The following is a 23,585-nucleotide window of genomic DNA, read 5'->3' on the forward strand; positions in this document are numbered from 1 at the left end:
ATGGAAAAAACACTGAATTAAGAATCAGACAGAAACTAGCCATGAAACTTAAGGTTACTAAACACCAGAGTCATTCCATTTTCATATCCAGAAAATCCTGATCAACTGCTTTGGGTTTATAGTGACTTTACTGAATTTACAGGAAATTTAAGTGCCTCTTATAAATATGCCAAAGAGTTCTTTGGGCTACCATTTGATTTCTAGTTATACTTAGGCATACATGACACAAAATCTAGCCAAAGTATTTATAAAGTTGGTCAGAAACATTAAAACAATGGAATTTTATTTTGATGAAAAACTTGAGTTTACAATCATTTTAGTAAATGAAGAGCAAACAGTTCATTTTCCTATCCCATGACTCTTAAGAAAAAAAGCATTAGTAAATAAATATCTGAACAGATTAAGGGTAAGGCAGACTGGACAGTAAACCCCTCTTGACGTTCACCCTCCCTGCATATGACTCACTCTGAAAGGGTTACAGGGCTCTGGAGATGAGTGAACCAACATCATGAGCATCAAATCTCATCGTAATCATTCAAATAAACTCAAGATAAATATGTTTTTGCTTCTTGTGGGCCAACTACACATACTGTACTGAGTAATACTCTGATAGAAGCACTTATGTTATACTGTGCATCACAACTCTAAAATGGCTTCAACAGCTCCATTTAACCACCATCTCTAAAGTGCAACTCTTAATATTCTGCATTTTACCTGGGGCACGATGAGTCAATCTACATCGAAAGTGCCTCAGCTGCCAATTTCCACCACTTCTGAGAAGACCTAGATGGTGAAAAAGGACTGTCCCTGTACAAAGAACCAATTTCACAAACCTACTGGTAAACAAATACATTTATAGAACTGGAACCAGGATGCTAAAGTTGTACTCATTAAAAAACCATTCAGCTACCTTTGGTCTTTAAAAAAGCCTACACTGCAGTATCCTAAACATGTGCATCTCACAATGAAGAAAAGTGGCCTCGCAGTGCAGAATGAGGAGCACGACGTCACTGAAGAGTAGCATGCTATGGTTTCAGGAACATCAGCATCACAGCATTGGATTCTGTGCATCAGGATCGAGGTCATTACTGGCCGAGGCGGGGTGGCTGGGGAGGCTATCCAGCTCATCCACCTGTGGAGTAGGGTGCATGACTACCAGCTGGTCCTGGGGAATGTCTGCGGCAGCTGCTGCCAGGTTGGTGATAGATTTACTCTTTACACACTGAAAGTCTACATGCCGACTCTTTCCTTCCTCCTTCTCCCAGGACATTCGTATAAAGGGTCTTTGGACATAGTTGTAAATGACTTCTGGGCGGCCCCCTGGCCTTTTCTTTACTTTTTCTTTGTAGGTAGGATAGCCTAGAGGAAAGAAAGGCATCTTTTTAAAAAAAAGGACACACATGCACAAAACTTGTCATCCAAGTTAGCTGATGAGAGCTTTTCTTGTGCAGATCCTGAACAAATGGGAATTAAAATCAAGAAAGGAAACAAATATTCATCCAGTCATCAATTTAACAGATGGAAACTAAAACCCTAGAGAGGTAATTCACAAAACCTTCCACCATTTTTTTTCAGTTACTCAACAACTCACCCACCATAATAAAGCAGTCTTAAAGCGGGTCCCCGAAGGGCTGGGCCTCCATGCCCTGGTATGTCATCTGCAGTAGGTCTGGACTCTACCTGTGTACTGTAACACTAGATCTCCTCACAAGATGACCGGCCTTAAATGAAAGGCCTGAAATTTCTGGCTCCTTTAGCCCTCTAGTTTCCTTAAGCTTCAGTCTCATTTTTATATTGCTTTAGAATTTTCTTTTCTTTCTTTTTTTTTTAATTAGTTTTTTTCGAGACAGGGTTTCTCTGTGTAGTTTTGGAGCCTGTCCTGGATCTCTCTCTGTAGACCAGGCTGGCCTCGAAATCACAGAGATCCGCCTGCCTCTGCCTCCCCAGTGCTGGGATTAAAGGCCTGCAGCACTGCTGCCCAGCACATTTTTTTTTTTTTTTTTTTTTTTTTTTTTGTTAAATAACAAGGAATATTCAGCTTTCTAGCAGGTTCTTTTTTTTTTTTTGGTTTTTCGAGACAGGGTTTCTCTGTTTAGCTTTGCGCCTTTCCTGGAGCTCACTTGGTAGCCCAGGCTGGCCTCAAACTCACAGAGATCCGCCTGGCTCTGCCTCCCGAGTGCTGGGATTAAAGGCGTGCGCCACCACCGCCCGGCATCTAGCAGGTTCTTAAAGCTCAGCAAGGGCAAGGGCAATATTTTAATCTCCTACATCACTTTATGACTGTCTCAACAATGAATTAAACTTGTATCTGTAAAGAGCTTTCCTTAATTATAAGGTCTCTTTTTGAATCATAGTCATTAAAAATAACAACTAGTAAAAACAAACCAAAGTTTCAGAAAACTTTCAATTGTTTATCAGTAAAGAGATTTCTCCAAAGATACAAAGTCCTTGGAAAATACTGTACACAAGTCTCTTCCCTTCTTTCTATCAGTAAGAACTGAACTGGAGATAAGCAAACTTTTCTTTTTTTTTCTTTCTTTCTTTCTTTCTTTCTTTTTTTTTTTTTGCAAACTTTTTCTTTAACAGAGTGCAGTACCTAGTTCAATCTTGTGAGCTATATGGTTTCTACTGAACCTACCCAACTGTGCCACTGTAAAGTGAAATCAGCCACAGAGAACAAAGAAATGACTCTAAATAATGACATTATTTTTTTAAAAAGGCAGCAGGTTGGGTTTGGTCTGTATCATAAAATCATATCAGAAAGAGAACCAGAAAGGCCTCAGACAGTATAGACATCTTTAGTACTGTCTTAAGGGTGTGTACAGGCTATGTGGGACAGGAGTGAGCGAACCTGGAGGGGTTTAGAGATGGTAAACAAAGCCATGGGTCTTCTCAAGGCCTAAAGAAGGCTTCTTATCTCACACTTCCAGTTCCCAGCTACAGGAAGATACAGCCTCAGGAGATTAGATGGGTTCTCCTTGGATTCCTTTGCTCTTGATCCCTCCTAGACCTTCAGAAAGTCTTAACTTCCTATGTGACTGTATTCCTATCTTGCTTCCACACAGAATCACCTCTCTACACAAACGGAATCCTAATGCACACTTGTTTTAAAACTACCAATGGCTTTTTTATGCTCCAAGGAGAAAAATATGTCTCAGCTGTATAAACTGTTCTAAAACCTGGCTACAACAGACTCAATCTCAACTACCTTTATGCTATATTTCCTCTCATACTAAAGTTCTCAAAAGAGAATGATTACAACAAACTTTTCACTTCTCTCTGATCATGCTTTTTTGTTTTTCTCAATTGTTCTTGAGTTAGATTCCCTCTGGAATTTCTGCAATTCGAATCTTTTTTCCTCCCTTGGCAAAAACACTGAGTCCATACAGAGTTAATCATTTGCTTCTTATTCTCCAAAGCACTCATGTTATAACAGCACCTGCAACACTAAATGGTAATTACCTTTGTGTTGTTTGACTCCCACCTAAGCAGAGTTCTCACATGGCAAAGCCAGCATCTGCACGGCAGTCTCCAGAGCCTAGTGTAGTATGTAACATGCTACAAGCAGTGAATTAATATATACACATAATGAATGAACTACCAGAACATAACAGTGACAGCCTCTTCCCAGATAGCTATCTTTTTCTTCCTATTTCTTTAAAAAATATATGTATGTATGTGCCAGTGTACATGTGTACCATGTGTGTGGGTGCTAGAGGTGTCAGATTCCCTGGAGCTTAAGTTACAAGCAGTTGAAGCTGCCTGATATGGAAACTGAGAATGGAACTTGTCCAGTGCTCCTAACTGCTGAGCCATCTCCCTAGCCCTCAGATATCTATCTTACTGAGAATATTCTTCTCTTTACAAATACAATCTGTCTCTAAAGTCTTCACTCAACAAGTAATGTTTAACAGCTATTGCATCAAAGAACTCAAGGTGCCAGCTGCTTTGAAGGTGTCTGTGCTCTATTGAGGGTGATGACACCTGTTCATAAAGTTAAAAGCAAAACAACCCCCACCCCCAAACTCTCAAGAAGCACATGTTATATACACAGTGACATTCCAGTAACTTTCCTTGTGCTTGATCTTAATGTATGATCAAAAAGTGGAGGGAAATAGAGACAGAAAGAGAACGGTATAAGACAAGCTACAGATGCAGAAACATCTAAGATGTGTTTGGCAGACTCTGAGACCTGGAGTGGAGGGTACTAGAAACTGGTCAGTAGCATTAAAAAGTAAGATTTGATCCTGTGGTGGAAAACTTTAAATACATGACGATGATGCAGTATTGAGGATTAAAGCCAGGGCCTTAGGGTGCACATGCTAAGAAAGTGCCCTTCCCTTAAGCTACATTCTCAATCCTAAATAATATTCTTTACTAAACAAAAAGCTAAGGCTATTTTTTAAAGCTTAGTATGATAAAACTGTTCAGAAGACAAATTCTACACTTTGTGACAAGTGCAATCCTGACTGTCCTGCCATTCCTGCTCAGAATACAAAGGGCAGTTAGTTTATAAGCTGTGTAATTAAGTAGTTTCTCAGTGTTCAACTTCCTATAATCTATGGAGACTATTTCAATACTACTACTTCAGGATTTTCTTTTTAAACTTCAGGCTTTGTTAAAATCTCAGTTAAGTACTACAACAGAAAAGTTTTCCACCAAATTCAGGCACAGCATCTAATGATGAAGGCAGGCCACGGATGATATGTCTATTAGATGGAGTAGCAAACTCATGTGATCCTACACACTGACTTGAGAAGTCAACCCTTTGAGGTTGACAGATATTCCATTAAGAATATAAGAAGCACCCTCCAAAGATGCATGTTTTGATGGAACTGTGTTGTGGAGATTAAGACACGAATTATTTATATTCTGCCATTTTTATACCAGTTTGTTGCTATTGTTGGTTCATTTTTTTTTACTAGCCTCAGTTTCATAATTGATGGGATCAGAGGTGCCACTATGCCCAGCACAGATAATTTTTTATTTAACCTCATCAGCTACCAACCTCCAAAATCTGTTGATCATTAAGTAGCATCCAATGGACAGGTCTGGCTATAGTAATATCTACACATGAATGTGACTATGGGATCATGGAACTAAGAGCATTTTAAAAATAGTCTTCTAGCCTTATACCTATCATCCCTTCTCATATACTCATGTTCTCCTTGATCCTCCCCAAGTCTCTTAGACACCAACTCAATCTAGCTCCCAAAGAAGTCAACACATTCAACACTCTAAATTCAGATTTCTTTTGAAAGCCTTGAAATTGGGAAGGCTGGAGTAGGTATAGGGAATGGGGATGACACTCCTATTTAGGATTGAGGCTATTTTTTTTTTTTTGGTGTTTTGTTTTGTTTTTCAAGACAGGGTTTCTCTTTGTAGTCCTTGCTATCCTGAACTCACTCTGTAACTTAGTGATCTGCCTGCCTCTGCCTCTCGAGTGCTGGGATTAAAGGCTTGTGCCACCACTGCCGAGCATTTAAGGAACAATTTATTTATGTACATGAGTGCTCTATCTGCATGTACACCTTTATGCCAAAAGAGGGCATCAGATCCCACTATGGATGGTTGTGAGCCTCCACGTAGTTGCTGGGAATTGAACTCAGGACCTCTGGAAGACCAGCCACTGCTCTTAACCACTGAGTCATCTCTCCAGCGTCTTCTCTTTTCTTTGTTTGGGGGAAGTTTAGACAAGGTGTCATGTAACTCAGGTTAGCCTCAAACTTGCTAATGGGCAAGGAAGCCTTAACTCCTGATCCTCCTCCTCCTTCACAGGTGCTGGGATTGCAGGTATGTGCTACCATGCCAGCTTCTTTCTTATTTTTCCAAGAAGAAAAAACTTACAGACTTGATGGGAAAGTTGAGGGTCTACAAATCAGTTATAAGAAAAAGATGCTTCAAAATCTAGCTGTTATTGAAATAAATGTAGGAGAGCCTAATTTCTGTCTAGCCAAAGTCAATTACATAAATTACATAAATTACCTGTAATGTGTCTGGACAAATATTGCTAAATACTGGCTGGCTCTTTAAGAAGAAACCTACTTGGTAACAGCTGTTTAGAAGTTCCTGATTTTCTGACATTACCAAGTCCTAGTTTCAGGCCCCTGCTTTGTCACGTCTTCCCAGGGAAATCTTAACAGCTTACTTAACCTCTTATGCAGAAATAGTGTTGTGTAATCAAGTGGACTTGACAGGGAAAAACTCTACTTCATAAAAGAATATTAGTTTATAAAGATAAAAAGAATCAAAGAATTATGATATTTTTTCATCCCCTAATGAGATTACTCATTCAATTAAGAATTATCCATTAGTTTTTGTAATGAGGTAATGTTTAGTGGGAAGAGTGCAAAATGACAAAGACAAACACTGGTGAAAGTCATGTGTCTCAATTCTACTGTCCTTCACACAAGTCCTATTTTGGACATTCTTCACATGCTTAAGCAACCTATTCCTGTGATCCTTCAGCACCTCAACCAGGTCCTTAGCTAATACAATTATCTTCACTATCTGTGGTAGTTTGAATGTAACTGGCCCCTATAATCTCATAGGGAGTGGGCACAATTAGGAGGTGTGGCTTTGTTGGCGTGGGTATGGCCTTGTTGGAGGTAGAGAGTCACTGTGGGGGTGGGCTTTGAGGTTTCCTATGCTCAGGATATAGCCCAGTGTCTCAGTTGACTTCCTGTTACCTGCAAGATGTAGGACTCAACTCCAGCACCATTTCTGCCTACACTTGGCCATGCTCCCCACCATAATGATAGTGGACTGAACCTCTGAAACTGTAATCAAGCCACCCTCAATTAAATGTTTTCCTTTATAAGAGTTGCTGTGGTCCAGCCCTAGAGAAACTAGGTAACAAGGAGGATCCAAAGAGGGATGCCTGGATTTTCCCGGGAGGGAAATAGATGAGAGATGAGATCTCTTGGGTAAAAGGGCGCGCAGGGGTGGGGGATGGGGGGTGGGGTGGGATATGGTTGAGTTGAGGGAGGGATGGAGAGGGAAAGCAACGAAAAAGATATCTTGATAGAGGGGGCCATTATGGGGTTAGGGAGAAACCTGATGCCAGGGAAACTCCCAAGAATCCACAAGGACTCCAGCTAAGACTCCTAGCAATAATGGAAAGGGTGTCTGAACTGGCCTCCTGTAATCACATTGATGACTACCCTAAGTGTCATCACAGACCCTTCATCCACTAATTGATAGAAGCTGATGCAGAGATCCACAGCCAAGCACTGGGCAGAGCTCCGGGAGTCCAGTGGAAGAGAGGGAGGACAGATTATATAAGCAAGAGGGGTCAAGATCATGAAGGGGAAAACCAGAGAAAGACAGTTGACCCAATCTAGTGGGAGTTCACAGACTCTAGACTGACAACTACGGAGCCTGCATGAGACCGACCTAGGCCCTCTGCATGTGTAGCTTGGTCTGTTTGTGGGGCCCCTAGCAGTGGGACCAGGATCTGTCCCAGGCGAATGAGCTGGCTTTTTGGAACCTACTCCCTATGGTGGGATGCCTCACTCAGTCTTGATGCGGGAGAAGGGGGGGCATGGACCTGCCTCAACTTGATATGCCATGCTTTGTTGACTCCCATGGGAGGCCTTACCCTTTCTGAGGAGTGGATTGGGTGGGGGAAGGTGAAGGGAAGGGAATGGGAGGAAAGGAGGGAAGGAAAACTGTGGTTGGTATGTAAAATAAATTTTAAAAATTTAATAAAAAGAAAAAGAGTTGCTGTGGTCATGGTGTCTCTTCACAGCAACAGTAACCCTAAGACACCATTATCACCACAAAAGCAGACTGAGCGCTTTCTAGTTGGTACTGTTCTAAGTGGTTTTCTTGTGATAGCTCATCTTACAATAGCTGCTTAAAGTACTTATTAATGCTCCCTATTCCATATAAAGAAACAACCTGGTATCCTTCTTGAATATTTACAGTAGATTATACATAAAGAGTAAAGGTTCTGGAGCCAGATTACTTAAGAATTCATTGTTATGCATTAGCTATAGCACTCAAACCAACTTCTTTATGTGGAATGATAGAAAAAAAATTCACATTTTTGTATCACTGGGGATCTTAAGAAGTACATACTAATTTCTAATGGCTTTCATGTATCCTCTCAAAATAAAGTCTGTATCTATCATTTACATGGTTACCCCATCATCAGCCAGTAACCGTTTGTGAGGGCTTCCCTCCCCAATTATTTAAACTACATAAACAGATCCATTTTTGAAAACCTTTTTTTTTTTTTAAGAAAATGAATTGAAAACATCTTACCTTCTATTCCCAATCTAATCTTCTTAAGACCCCTCTCCTTCAAAACTGATTTGGCCACATCTCTGTTTTCAATGTACTTGAAAAATCTATATAATTTTGTGCTATAAATAACTGGAATAAAAAAGAAAAATATTTCACATTAGCATCAAAGTGCTTAAGAAATTAACTTCAATTTACCTTGCTCATCAAAGGGACCTGACATCCCTAAAAGCCCAAATAATGGATGCACTACTGCCAAAGGAAGACTAGCCAACATGACAGGACAATATTCAGTACAGTTAATGTAGAAGCAAATGTCTACTGAAGTGGAAACAAGAAAAGCTTTGATAACCAATCAGGTAACCCAATCCATAGGAAGGATCTCTTTCTCAAAGACACATATCCACTTATTGGAATGGGATCTGTCCCAATTTTCAATAAGACAACCAAAAGATACTGACTACACACTATTATCAAGCAGGCAGAGTAAAGAACTTTACTAAGATACCTACATGGCCTACTCTGGAGGCAGGGAAAATGCCTTATCAAAGAGTACTACACATTTTACATTTCATGGATTGAGCAACTATTAATAATTTCCCCAAAGGCAAAGCCCCTCCCCACAAACTGTTTTCCATCCAGGCAAAGAGCCCCATTTAATACTGATGTTAAATGGCAGATTCGAGCATGTTCTGCCTAGGTTAGTCTGTTTAGCGCAAACTGGCTTTGCAAAGGGCAGACAGTCCACTGACAACATGTTGAGTCTTCCAAATGTGCTGGGAACTTCAGGGAGTTAGACTGATGGGCCTTCCTCGCCTCCTCTCTCTCAGGTGGAGTTATCGCCCTTAAAAGGTGAACTGCAAGGTTTTGTTGAAAAAAGAAAAACACACTCACAAACCAAACATGCTGGTTTAAGAGCTAATAAAGGAAAATATGTATACAAATTTTACCCATGGGATCAATCTGTGCTTATCACTAAAGCTTTGAGACTACGTTTTTTTTTTTTGGGGGGGGTGGGGGGGTTCGAGACAGGGTTTCTCTGTGTAGCTTTGGTGCCTGTCCTGGATCTCGATCTGTAGACCAGGCTGGCCTAGAATTCACAGAGGCCCACCTGGCTCTGCCTCCCAATTGCTGGGATTAAAGGCGTGCACCACCACCGCCTGGTCAAAACTACTGATATTTTAGGATTTCCCTTTTTCTTTTTCTTTTCTTATTTAACCATTCAGAAAGGATAGTGTCACACTTAGAAAATCAGTCTGGCTGAAAAAGCTATCTCTGTATCCTCCTGGAATGCATATTCTTTAGGACTGAATAGCTTGAAACAAAATGAATCATATTTAGACAAACTAAGTAAAAAAAAAGTGTTTGTTCTCCTTAAGCTTAAGATTAAAAAAACAAAAACAAAAAACAGAAACTGAAATGAACAGTCAACAATGAACCAGGCAAAGCTGGTCTGGCTATAATCCTGTCACTACTACAGTGTCACCTGTCCTGTAAACTGCCTCCATACTCTTAGAATTGAACCTACTGAAAGCTAAAATGAGAAACAGAAAATAATTTAGTATGTTTATTCTGAGTTTTGGTACCTTTTTGTTTTTCCTGCTTTGTTCAACTTTTTATTCTACATAATTGAGAAAAGTCATTTTCAGAAAAAGCCAAGGACTGAGGAAACAGCAACAGAGAAACCTATTGTATCTTTACAAAAGACTCACAATACTAGGTGTGGATGTGATCAAAATATACTGTTTGAGACTCTTAAAGAGTTAATAAGTATTTTTAAAGAGAACCACAACATTCACAGAAGTCCATCACGTAAGAGAAAACTTGTCCATCTGGAAGATGCTACCACACAGTTGTCTGAAGAAAAGCTTCTGAAAACCTAAGTCGGTAAAGTGATTGTTTTAGAGTCTTTGTTTAGTTTTTGAAAAAAGGTTCATAAAATGGAAAAATCAGAGCTTAGAGTTTTCCTATTTCCTGTATTCCTACAGCTTTTACTTAAACTCAATACAGTGTAACCCTTACAAGGTTAACAGGCTAGGCCATAAAACAAGCTGTTAGCTCACCCAGAACACGGTTTAAAAATGCTTATATTGGGTTCATAAAAACAACATGAAAGATTTTCTCTAACAAAAACATTCTAACTCCAAAGACTGGAAGTGAAAAAAGTACCGAATGGTCCTCAAGATGGGCTAGTCTGGTCAGAAACAACCAGAGAACTATGGTTTGTTCAATAAAGCTTTTGGAAGGGCTACTAACAAGACAAGTGATTTTTAAAAGAAAATTGGAACCTAAAGTTACCTCCAGTCAACAAAATGCCAATCAGTTTCTGTGCATCACAGGTAGGGGTGGGCATACTTTTTCTCCACAGGCCCAAACAGTGAATACTCTGGGCTTTGCGAGCCATGCAATCTCTGTTGCAACTACTCAACTCTGCCATGAGAGCACCAAAGCAGCCATAGGCAATACAAAAACTTTATCAATAAAACAGGCAATGGGCTGAATTTAACCCAGAGCTAGTTTGCTGGTTCCTGGTATATGAGAAGAGTCTGATATATCTTTTACCTGTCCTTTGTTTACTATTAAAAGAGAGATAATCTACATAATGAATCAGGGAAGAGAAGCAAGCCAAAATACTTACTTTGTGAATATTCCTCTCCCATCTGTGGTGGATACTCCTCATCCCAATCAACTACGTCATCATCTGTAAGCACCACTATATGGCACTCTCGTTCCCCACTCTGGGCGCTTGCAACCATGAGAGGGAGGATCATTTCTTCCAGATAAAATTCAAATTGTCTACGAGCACCATCATTTGATAACTCATGCATAAGGGCACCTGAAATGAAACCCACAAAAATATCTTGACTTTTTTTGGATGCTTGATAAAAGCAGAAGCAAAGGATAAACAAACAGAACACCAGAGCAAGTGGTTCTACTTTAGAATTCTACAGATTGGTATGTTGGTAATTCTTCAGCTATCACACTGTATCTAAAAAGAGTTCATATACAAAGTCAGAGACAAAAATGGGCAACAGTAAAGAGAAGCCACATTTGATAGATGAAGGACCAAGAAGCAAGTGAGAGAATGACAGACAGAAAAGCAAAGGATGTCAGCAAAGAGTCAGAGGAAGCATTAACAGAGGTACTCAGGTAATTTAGTAGTAAAATCTAATGACAATAAATTAGCACTGTTCATAATCTTCTAGTCAGCTCAATGTTACAAAAAATAAAGAATCAACTAAGAGTACAAATGATGCATACAGCCGGGCAGTGGTGGTGCACGCCTTTAATCCCAGCACTTGGGAGGCAGAGCCAGGCGGATCTCTATGAGTTTGAGGCCAGCCTGGGCTACCGAGTGAGTCCCAGGAGAGGCGCAAAGCTACACAGAGAAACCCTGTCTCGAAAAACAAACAAACAAACAAACAAACAAAAAAAAAACAACAACAAATGATGCATACAAACAGGGCTGTGAGGAAGCTGAACACAAATGTACAAATTCAGTAACTTTCTTGTTTTAAAAAAATTTTTATTGTATTTTATGTGTATGAATGTTTGCCTGCATGTATACATGCACTGTGTACATACCTGGTGCCCAAGAGACCAGAAGTTAAAAGTCTAGAAAGCCTTACTATACCTGTTTGATACAAAGACTCCTATCTCGAATTCCATAACAAATCAAAGATCTTTAATAGTGATAATGAATGGGGCACGATCGCAGATATGGGTAGTATCAGCATTTGATGGATGAAGCCAAGAGAACCAGGAGTTTAAGTTTAAGGCCATCCTCAGGTACATATTGAGTTTGAGGCTAGCCTGGGCTACATAAGATCCTGCACCCCAAAACACACACACACACACACACACACACACACACACACACACACACACACACACACACACACACACACAGAGTGATTATCAGCAAACTATGCCTGAAAAACAGGAGAACTAAGAATTCTAGCTATGTGTATATGTGGCCTAGGAATGAAATCTTTGGCATCTAATGCCAAGAATATCTTGTAAGAATTATTTTTACCTCCCATAGTGCTCAAGATACTATCTTACATAGAGTTTAAAAAGATAAATTTTTAGATGATATGATCTAAGTAATGAAAATAAATCACACTTCAGGAAAAGTGAAGGTTACCAAGCTAGAACATATTAATAACATATGACACAGGAATCAGCCAAAGAGAAAATCTGTAAGTTCATTAAAAAAATTATTAAAGTCAAAAAAAGGTTTAGAAAATAAAAGAGCTATCTAGAACTCTATAGAGTTCAATAAATACTTTTTATAATACTAGGACACTTTATAATTGAACTAAAACATTTGAAGTCTACTTAACACATACAAGCTTCATGACACTATTAAACACAAACCTCATACTTACTGAGATCTCTACACTTAATTGTACTGTATTCAAAAGAGATACAAAGGTAATCACATGCTTCTCTCAGTTCAGGAATAGATATGCCATCAGGACAGCGGATGATTCCTGTCTTATAGTAATCCTGGAGGGAAAAACATAAGGAAAAATGTATTAAGTACCAGAGCATAAGTTAGTCCAAACTCATTAACAAGGCCGGGTTGGTAGCATTTCAAAACTGGTAGTGCCCTGATATTTTAAATTATGAAATGATAAAGTTAGATGGGACCTCAGTTTACCTAACAATCTTTAAATTTCCACTTATAAGGATAATTCAGGCCCAGACATATAGCTAATTTCACTGAACTAAAATTACAAATATGGCCTCTGTAATATTTGTGTAAATATTCCTTAAAATAAAAAGTTAAAATTTCAAAAACAACAACAACAACAACAAAAAACAAACAAAACAAAACAAAACAAAAAACAGGCTGGGTTTAATCCAAGCACATGGGAAGCAGAGACAGGCAGATGTCTTAGTTCAAGGCCAGCCTGGTCTACAGAGCTAGTTCAAGGACAGCCAGGGCTATACAGAGAAACTCCTTCTCAAAAAAATAAAAAATAAAAACAAAAACAACAACAAAAGAAAAGAAAGAAAAAAGGAAAAAGAGAAAAGAAATAAAAACAACAACAAAAAACGAGCTAACCAGAACAAAAAAAAAAAATCAGTAAGATGATGTTTAGATGTTCATAAATTTCCATAGTGCTAGTTGGGGCAATAAATTATGGTTCAAGAAATCACATCTGACTTACTAAATATAAGAAATTAAGAGAAATATGACTTCAGAAACATTAGAACTTAACATCCAAAAGAACTGCACATATAGGTAGGGCTAAGAGATGAATCTTCATATCTTATCTTCCCAAGGCCAAAGATTCACTTGGCTATATCATTTTATCCTCATGTACTAACACAAATATGAATTAAGAACATTTAAAGCAAAATAATAACCTATCTCCAAATAAAGATTTAAATACTTACTGAGGGTGGATCTTATACCTAAGTGATTAACACATACAAGAAATACACACTCACCAAAATAGCTCGGAACACAGTAGAACCAATTCCTTCTGCCACCTCATATTCTCCCTTCTCATTGGGACGTGTGAAATTATGTTCACGGCCAGATCCAAACATCCTATAATATTAAGTAATTCTTAATTACACATCAGTGGGATACTTAAAAAAGGAAAATCAGTTTCACATACAGACATGAAAATAAAATATTCTTGAAGTATTATGTTATGTCATTGTTTTAATAATCATAAGAAATTTATTTTGCCAAATGTTATAAAAAGAACATAAAAGGTCTTATAGGAAGAGTAGTATGAATTACCTTTAATATTAATAAAATCAACAGCTAAAGATGTAGCCCATTAAAAGGGCACCTGCCTTACATGCCTAAGGACTTGGGCTCTATCTCCAGCACACACAAACTACTATCCTCTGATGTAGGTATAGCAGCTCCCTCCTGTAACCTCATCAGAACACCGAGGCAGGAACACTGCCACAGATTCAAAGTCAACCTGGGCTACACAGGGAATTCTAGGCCACCCTGAAACTATACAGCAAGAGCCTGATCACACCCCCACCCCCGCTGCCAAGTAATAATTTTAGAGAAAAGATGATTTCTATTCTCGGGGGGAGAGTGCCCTTTCCATGAAATTACTATTCACCATAAAGTTGTGGAATATTAGCAGAACATACAGCAAGCTAAACTACAAAAAGGTAAGATGATATATGAAAGTTAATGTTTCACAAACTCCAAATATAAGTTCTACTCAGAATTCCTACACTTGCATCCTAGAATTGAAAAATAAGCAATTAAGTGCCAAGATAAGAACAGAGGATGAGATGGACGAGGTGGCACAAGCTTTAATTCCAGCGTTCGGATCTCTCTGAATTCAAGGGCCAACCTGGTCTACATAGTGAGACCCTGTCTCAAAAAATCCAAAATCACCCAAACAAACCAGAACAGAAGATGGAGAATGGAAAGTTAAATTAAATAGCTGGGCACAGTGGTGCAAGCCTTTAGTCTCAGCATTTGAGAGGCAGAGACAGTTGAATCTCTGAGTTCGAAGTGAGCAAGGTCTACAGACAGAGTTCTGGTCAGCTAGGGTTCTGGTCAACTAGGGCTACACAGAGAAACCCTGTCTCAAAAAAGCAAAAGGAGGGGGAAAGGCCAGAAAAATTTAATTAAATGAGTAAAATACTCTTAGCCTTCATTTTAACATAAGTAAAAAACTGGAACTCTATGTTTTTCAAGATACTATTGGACCTTTCCTAGTAACTACTGAGAAAAAGAGACAACTTAAGGAAAGTTATTGTGTGGGCTCGAGAGATGGCTCATAGGTTAAGAACACTGGCTGCTCTTCCAGAGGTCCTGAGTTCAATTCCCAGCAACCACAAGGTAGCTCACAAGCATCTACAACGAGATCTGATGCCCTCTTCTGGCATGTAGGCATACATGCCAGAACAACATAAATAAATAAGTCTTCAAAAAAAAAGCTATTTTACAATGAAAAGTTTTAAATAGTACTGAGAAAAGAAAAATTTAAAAATCATTAATTAAAAATATTTGAGCCTCTGAATTCAATGATACCACTATTTCCAAATAAACACTATTATTTCAAGTATTTTACCCAGCAGTTTAATTTAAATGGTTTATTCTTTTGTTATAATACAGAAATCCATGAAAAACAAAGCTGTTTTATTTTAAAGTTTCCAATAAGAATGCTAAGTGCTTTCCAGTTCCTATGAATATTAATTTTCATCCCCACAGATATGCTTTAGTCAAGGGCCTGAACAGAAGCTTCCACTGACTGCAAAGCCTCTCAAGAATCAAATGTCATGCAATTTCCTCAAATGCTTGAACTTTTTTTTTTTTTTTTTTTTTTTTGGTTTTTTCGAGACAGGGTTTCTCTTGTGTAGCTTTGCGCCAATGCTTGAACTTTTTACAAAAAGGAATGCTATTCTTTTCAGATCAATGTGAACACCAAAAACAAATAAACAACAACAATCAAAAACCTTTAAAACAGCTAAAGCAAAATTTCAAATACCTACTTTTTGGTTTCAACTTTTATGTAAAAATAAAGTAGAACAATGTCAAGACACCATGCCAATATCTTCACTAATCATCTCCTGATGATAGTAAAAATACATATTCATGAAAATGCATATTCAAGTCCAATGTCATTTAGAGAAATTTTTTGCTACTCAAAATGTATACAGTATCACACCACCAGCATTTATTCTGTACTGAGCTTTTCTCTTTCCTTCTACACCCATCCTCTCTAGAGCCCCTACAGCCATCACACACAACAATGCTTCAAGTTTCTGTCTCATATAAATGTCTATTTCATTTATATCCTCCACTTTAGAGACAAAAATACTGATCTTATACTTAAGTATTTAACCCTTATTTTAGGCATGTTGAAAAATCAATTCCACAGGCTAAAATCCTGACATCGTGGTTCCCATCACTACAAACTTGTAAGTACTCAAGACGACTACCAACTATATACGTTCAAAGGCATACCTTCACCCTGCCTTAAGTATCTACAACAAACTGACAATTCAAATTGACTTCACAGCTAATGAAACTGTTTTCCTTTAAACAAAGTTGGTGGGTATCCACCTGTACCTGGTGACTGGTTTGGGAAACTTGCTTGGGAAACACATCAATGCTAAGATTTATTTGGTTAGATTCACTCTATCAGATCAATTTGTAGAGATCCTTTAGTGCTCTGACTTTAATGACAAATTTATTTATTATCACTACTGGTACTACAAGAGAACACTAGAAATAAAATCAAGTTCAAACTTTGCTCTACCCATATTCTACTTGTATTAACTTAGACAAATAATTTAACTTCCAAAATCCAGTTCTTTCATCTATAAAATAGGAATGCTAAATCCTTCTCTACAGTAGAAAGTTTACTGTAAAACTTAACTAATAACCACAAAAAAAATTACTGTAAAAAGTACTTTAGAATTAGTAGTCTAATGAAGAGCAATGAAACCAACCTGCCCAACATTGTATTTGGCTGTGCAGTAAAAATGGATGGGTCCACAACAAATCTGGTGTTATCCACTATCAGCGTCACTCGCTCAGATGTTCTCACATTCCGAGCCCCTTCTTTTGCGTTCTCATACACAAACACCATCTCCCCAGATGTCTTACAGCTACCATCTGAGCTCGACTGACTGCTGTTTCTGCTGCTGTTCCCAGCACTGCTCAGGGAGCCATTTGGGGACGCTCTTTGAGGACGAGGACTGCTTGGACGAGACGAACTATGATCTTTTTCTCGTTCTGCAACAAAAATGTTATGGTCATACAAATTTTCTTTAAGAAGATTCAAGAACTGTATCTTTTAAACTGCCTGATAGAGACAAGTTCTTTTAATTTGCAGCACTTCTGTTTTTCTATTTCAAATATATTTTCAACAAATCCAAGAATAAAAGCCAAAACATGAAAACGTTTTCTAAGATATTTTAGCTAATTGATGATTACCCAGACAAATATCAAAGTTAAGGTAAATCTTTTATTATTATTATTCCACTGAAAAATATGGAAAATCAAAATATTCTTACAAGTCATATATATATGAAAAATTATCAAGATTTACAAGAATTAAAATTATTTTCAAGAATAAAAATGAAAGACTAACAAGAATATCAACTTGATAAGAGTTGTTGTTGTTTTATTCTGGTTTGTTTTTTTGTTTGTTTGTTTTTTTGAGACAGCTTTGTGCCTTTCCTGGATCTCGCTCTGTAGACCAGGCTGGCCTTGAACTCACAAAGATCCGCCTGCCTCTGCCTCCCAAGTGCTGGGATTAAAGGCGTGCGCCACCACTGCCTGGCTTTCTTCTGGTTATTATTGAGACAGGGTATTGTTACACAGCTCAGGCTGGTCTCAAACTCATGATCCTCTCGCCTCGGCCTTCAAAGTATTAAGTTTACAAACAACCCATTCGCAAGCTGAGAACAACTATTTAAAAATGGTCATAATTACTAAAAACAGCTAACATTATTTAGAACATGAAGTATAAGCTGTAGAAATACATTATATTGATAACATCACACTGAAATCAGCAACTTTTCTCATAAAAAGATCTGAAAAAGAAAAAATCAGTAGGGGCAGTAAGGAGTGAAAACAACAACAACAACAACCCTTTAATGACTACCAAATAAAGTGAGTTCAGCAACTCAGGGTCTACTGCTTTCTTTCTGTTTGTTTTAAGACAGTCTCACATAGACCAAATCCACTGTGTAGCTGATGATGACCTTGCTCCTCTGTATTTCTACATTTACAGGCCTGTTCCACTCTGCTCAGCTGATACACTTTCTTCCCAGACTCACTTTTGCAGAATAAAGCAAATGATACAAACTTTATTTGACTTATAATTACTGTCAATAACTTTTATAGCAGAAAATATTGTTAAATATTCCAATATCCTATAAAAGGTAAATAAAAACCAAGATTTTATGGTAAGTTTTATTTAAGGCTAGATCACTAAAATTTAAAGGTGACCTAAAAATGTACCTCCGTCTCATCAGTTTTTGCCAAATTTCTTCATGACTCAGGCTACTGAGAACATTCTGTACAGCATGCTGATTATATAATTAGCTCTGCTATAGCTCCAGAGCTATTCTGACACCCTCCTCCTTTAATTCCTGTTTCCACAAGGTTGGTAGCATTCCCAAAGCAAAATTTACCAGAGTGATAAAATAATTATATTCTGTTCTTCTTTCTCAGAGACTGAACTCTATGTGGAAGAGACCAATAACTCTTTTGTTACTTCTGTCCATTTCTGACTTATAATATTTGCCTGTTTTCAAGGACCTACTCAGATACTGTCAACTTTTCTACCTAATAAAACCTAATTTAAAGGATTCTGATTTACAACAGATTATCGGAAACTACCAAATTTAGTAGTTTTGGATGGGTGGGTGGGGGGAGGATTGAAAGGGCCTTTGCATATGCTAAACTACTATTCTACCCGAAAGGTGTGTGTGTGTGTGTGTGTGTGTGTGTGTGTGTGTGTGTGTGTGTGTGCTCTCTCTCTCTCTCTCTCTCTCTCTCTCTCTCTCACACACACACACACACACACACACACACACACACACACACACACACCCAGCCTAAATATGTTCCCACATACACAGGTGGTGGAGATTGAGCCCAGGGACATGTGCATGCTAAAGTAATGATGATCACAGGAGCTATGCCCCAGCCCTAAATCAAAGTTTGTTAGGTATACCTTCCCTAGGGAGGAAATTTTAGAAATCAACTACTTCATACTGCTTAGGCAGACTGTACTTTGTAGTCATACAGTGTGTTGTCCTGGGCTAATAATAATGCTCAGATACGAGTAAGGAGGGAAAAAAGACCCAAGCTGTTAAGAAAGTAAAACACACTTCTCTTTCTTCTATTTTAATTATTAAATTTGGAACCCTGTCAAAAGTCAGAATAAAACCAAAACCCCACAACGCTTATTCTTTTACTTTGTTACCATGATTAACTAGCAAATCCTATCAATAATTTACCTTGCTACTATTTTATAATAAGCCACTGTATCTAATGAGGTATACATTAACTTGAAATTTTCTTTTAAAAGTCTGTATCAAAGTTTCAAAGGCTTATGTTACTTTTATAAGACTGCTCCCAAACTGAAAATTCACCTTTATGTTTGATTTAATAAACTGTCTTTTTAAGAATCAAAATCAGATAAAATACAAATAACTGAATCTTAACAAAGATATAAACCTTCCTCACGTGTTATGCACAAATGAACATCATCACAATTGTAAAAAGGACTGATGATGAGAACTGGTGGGGTACGATGATCTTACGTACCGACATGGTGCTGTCGTGTTGGTGAAGTCACATTGCGAATACAAGGAGTAAGCTGAGACTCCGCTCGCTCATGAGATGAATCTCGTGATCTGTCACTTGACCTTCGTCTATCTCTTGATCTCTCATGTCCCCCACTAGCACCATGCAGACTCATTTTGGTGTGGTCGACTCCTCCCTTAGCAACACGTGAGGCAGTGCTGATAGATTAGAAAAGAAAATTAACCATAAAAGCAAAATCAAAACAGAGAGAGATAGAGAGAGAGAGAGAGAGAATGCTTTATATGAAAACATGATTAACATACGACTGATATTTTAAGTACATAAATCAAATGTTACTTTTTAATTCTGAAATCTGATTTACCAAGGTGAACCCTTAGGTTTGATAAATTCTAGAGTAATGTATTTATAAAAACAATAATAAAATTCAATGTTTAATAGATGAGAAAATTAAAACCCAAAAGGGTTAACTGACTCTTGCTACAGAGACTCAGCCTCTCCTACCACCCAGTACTGTATTACAAGCATTCACTACCATGTATGCCATCAAGTGACTGCTACAAGTATGCTTAGTAACAGGAAGTATACAGGTATTTCTTTGTAAGGGCATCCTAGATGGAGAAAGGACCAAGTTCTAAAACACTAATAAAATAAAATAAAAAACTGAGGTTTGGGTAAAATAACTCTTCTTATCAAACAATTCTCCAGAAAAACATGATGAACTCATTTTTAGAATTTCTTCAAATGTATTATTATTACTATTTTAATTTTTGAAAAGTACTTTTCTAAAATACACTACTTTCTGATTATAGAATGTTAGGGAATTAAAAATTTTTACAACATGTTACATAGACTAAGTCTTACTGTGAGAAGTAACTGAGAACATCACCATTTAGTTAAAATAGTCTAGTAACAGAATTCCCTTTCAGTATTATTAAATACATACACTACTGGCACAATGATGTGTTAAATGACAATTTCAGATCTAGTATTAATGTCTGTTCTTATCAGTTTAAATGCCAATAAAAAGAAGCTCTCTCTAGAGCTTACCCGTGCAGCAATAATACATTAATAATACACATTGAAAAATGTAAAAAATCACGTTATCCAACTTCTGAATGTAAAATATGTTATCACAAATTTCTAACTACTAAATGAGTGACAGACAAATGCTTTGGAATCTCAAAAGAAGGAGGCACTGCCAATAGACTAAAGTTAGGGAGCTAACAGGACAGTTTAGTAGGTAAGGGCACTCATGGCTGCCAAGCCTGACAACCGGAGTTTGATCCCAGGAACCATGTTCTGCAAACTTTTCTCTCACCTCCATGTGTGAGTCCCACAAAAATAGTAAATAGGTAGATAAATGTAATTAACAATTTTTAGATTAGAGTTAGTCACTAGGTCCTGAAAAATACATAAAATTTTAATAATGAAAATGGAAACAAAAAATAAAAATTAACAATGAAAATACAATGCAAGTATAGAAAAGGCAATGGTAATCACAGCCAGACCCAAGACAATTTGGAAATGTAGCATGCTAGTTTATATGACAGCTCACAGTTTAAAAAATAGTATAGCATATCTGAGAGGTAGAAGGAACTTTTGGTTTTACAGTAATAGAGTTAGAGCCAAACTCTCCTTTAATAGTTACACAATAGCTTGAGTTATTTAATATTCTGGAAACAGGCCCCTACCTGTACGATGTAGGTTCTAAGATTCTATCTACTATCTACGTTAGGAGTAAGCCAGGTATAATAAACAGAAAGGGTAGCAAAGCACCGGCCACAATGCACCTCTTAAACGCTAGCTGTTTAGTTACAACAGATGAGGACAGAAAAGTTCAAACTTCCAAGTTTGCTTAGTCATCTAACACATGCCAAGATGGTAGTAACACTGTTAAGTGGAGTCTTGCTTCATTCTGATGTTCCCTCCATGTTACAATGCTTTCTTTTTATCAAAACCACACTGGTTAAAATGTAATCTTACAATTCCAAAGGCAGATTTAAATCCTTTAGTGACTCAAGGTCACCTTTTTTGTTAGCTTATTAACTATACTGCTTTTGTTATTTTTGTGGTTTGTTTCACTATGGAAATCAATCACCACTCTGCTATAACAGAGACTAGAGGTACAGAAAATAAGGCAGACTTAGTTACTCCTAGGGAAATAAAGTCAGTCTGTTAGCAGTTGCAATCATGTTTCTCATAAGCCTTAAGAATAACAAAATTTTCCACTCTCATGTTCCTTCTAGAAAAAGAGGGGAACAGTTATATTCTTAGAACATAACCGTTTTCTTCAAATAGAACCAAGAGATTCTACTACTGGAACAGGAATACCAGAATTTCTGGCTTACTTCTGAAGTAGAAAAAAGGAGTCTATATTAATAGAAGGATCACATATGGGGGTGGTAGAACCCCAAAAACCTCTATTATTCTCACTGCTAGGTTTTAATCCTTTTGAACTACAAGAAAGCAAATTTCCTAAATATGACCTAGTAATTTCAGACTGTCCAATCACAACTATGGCTAAGGCAAACACAGGCTAAATGTTCAGTCTGAATAAGCCAAGCAGACTAATTAAAAAGGTGTTTTTAGAAGACATCATTTTAGTTTAAAACAAATTAGACACTGCTAAGTGTTCTACTGTAATATTGCCTTCATTTCTAAACTGCTTAGATTTTAAATAAATGCAAATGGTCACACATAACCATTTTTTCTTTATAAGCCAAATAGCATGAACCCTGAATCAGCTTCAGAAATCTGATGTTACAGAAGACAAATTATGTTCACTTCTATTTGATTAAATAATTTTAGATCAGGAAAAGACTCTAAAGACAAAGCAGTATGTGCAAAACAAATGACAAGGACAAGCAAGTTCAAAGAGACAGCTCTGCTTTGGGATGCATTTAAAAGACTGTGCACTGTGTCAACTGAGACAGGTAAGAAAGAAAGTAGCGGGAGTGGGGGTGGGGTGGGGGTGGGGATTTAGCTCAGTGGTAGAGAGCTTGCCTGGGTTCGGTCCTCAGCTCTGAAAAGAGAAAAAGAAAAAAGTAGCTCATTCCCAGTACCTGCCTAAGGCCAAGACAGTAGCAGGACTGCAGTTCTTCTCGTTCAAGCAGCTTCACAAACAAGAGCATAACAGGCAAGACATAAGCGCTTGTGCATGGTGTGGGTCAAATTCAAGTGTGACCTCCTGGATGGAAGCCATAAAGGAAGAAAAGTGAAAAGAGAAAATATGGAATAAACGTCGGGACTTCTTCCAAATTTGATGAAAATTACAAAGCCACAGATGTGATATGAACAATCAGTTGCTATGGTGGTTTGAAAAATGGCCCTCGAAGGGGGTGGCACCATTAGGAGATGTAGTTTTGTTGGAGTAGGTGTGTGGCCTTATTGGAGGAAGTGTGGGGGCAGGCTTTGAGGTCTCATATACTCAAGCTATGCCCAGCATACAGTTCACTACCTGTTGCTGCCTGAGGATCAAGATGTAGAACTCACAGTTCCTTCTTTAGCACCATGTCTGCCTGCATGCCACCAAGTTTCCTGCCATGATGATAATGAACTAAAACTCTGAAATTATAAGCCACCCTAATAAGAGTTGCTGTGGTCACAGTGTCTATTCACAGCAAAAGAAATCCTAAGACAATTGCACATACACTTTAAAGAACAATGCAACAACAAATTCCCCTTGGTCTAGAACAAAACTATCTTTCAAAAACAAGAGGAGAATACTGATATTTTAAGACAAAAAAGAAAACTGATCATGCGTATACATATCCAAAAGGCAAAAGGAAACAATTCTGGTAGAAGAAAAAAAATAATGCCAGGTAACAATGTGGATCTTACACAAGGAATGAGGGGCCCTGAAAAGAGTAACTGCATAGGTAAAGGATTATTTTTCTTACTGTTTTAATCTTCCTAAAAGATTAGCTTAAACAATAACTATAACAATATGACATGAGGTTTATAACCTACAAATGAGTACAAAAGAACAAAACTTGGGATGGAGAGATGACAGCACACTGCTGTGAGGCTTTATACTACATAAGAAATTGCA

The 23,585-nt window shown here is 37.7% G+C and overlaps 1 protein-coding gene across 9 annotated transcripts in view; it reads right to left on the reverse strand.

Annotated features, from left to right (window-relative positions):
• Positions 1 to 262: 262 nt before the first annotated feature.
• Positions 263 to 23,585, reverse strand: part of Btbd10 (BTB domain containing 10) — a 60,443-nt gene continuing 37,120 nt past the window's right edge. For all 9 annotated transcript variants that reach the window (XM_015997334.3, XM_015997335.3, XM_006978611.4 and 6 more), the window contains 7 exons: positions 19,535 to 19,731; positions 16,702 to 16,987; positions 13,711 to 13,813; positions 12,639 to 12,759; positions 10,886 to 11,083; positions 8,269 to 8,379; positions 263 to 1,359 (listed from right to left, as the gene is read on the reverse strand). In XM_015997334.3, coding sequence (XP_015852820.1) covers positions 1,049 to 1,359; positions 8,269 to 8,379; positions 10,886 to 11,083; positions 12,639 to 12,759; positions 13,711 to 13,813; positions 16,702 to 16,987; positions 19,535 to 19,688 — 1,284 coding nt within the window. In that variant the 5' untranslated portion in view covers positions 19,689 to 19,731 and the 3' untranslated portion in view covers positions 263 to 1,048. The remainder of the gene's footprint in view (positions 1,360 to 8,268; positions 8,380 to 10,885; positions 11,084 to 12,638; positions 12,760 to 13,710; positions 13,814 to 16,701; positions 16,988 to 19,534; positions 19,732 to 23,585) is intronic.

The sequence above is a fragment of the Peromyscus maniculatus genome, chromosome 1 (assembly GCF_049852395.1).
Source record: "Peromyscus maniculatus bairdii isolate BWxNUB_F1_BW_parent chromosome 1, HU_Pman_BW_mat_3.1, whole genome shotgun sequence".
NCBI classification, from domain to species: domain Eukaryota; kingdom Metazoa; phylum Chordata; class Mammalia; order Rodentia; family Cricetidae; genus Peromyscus; species Peromyscus maniculatus.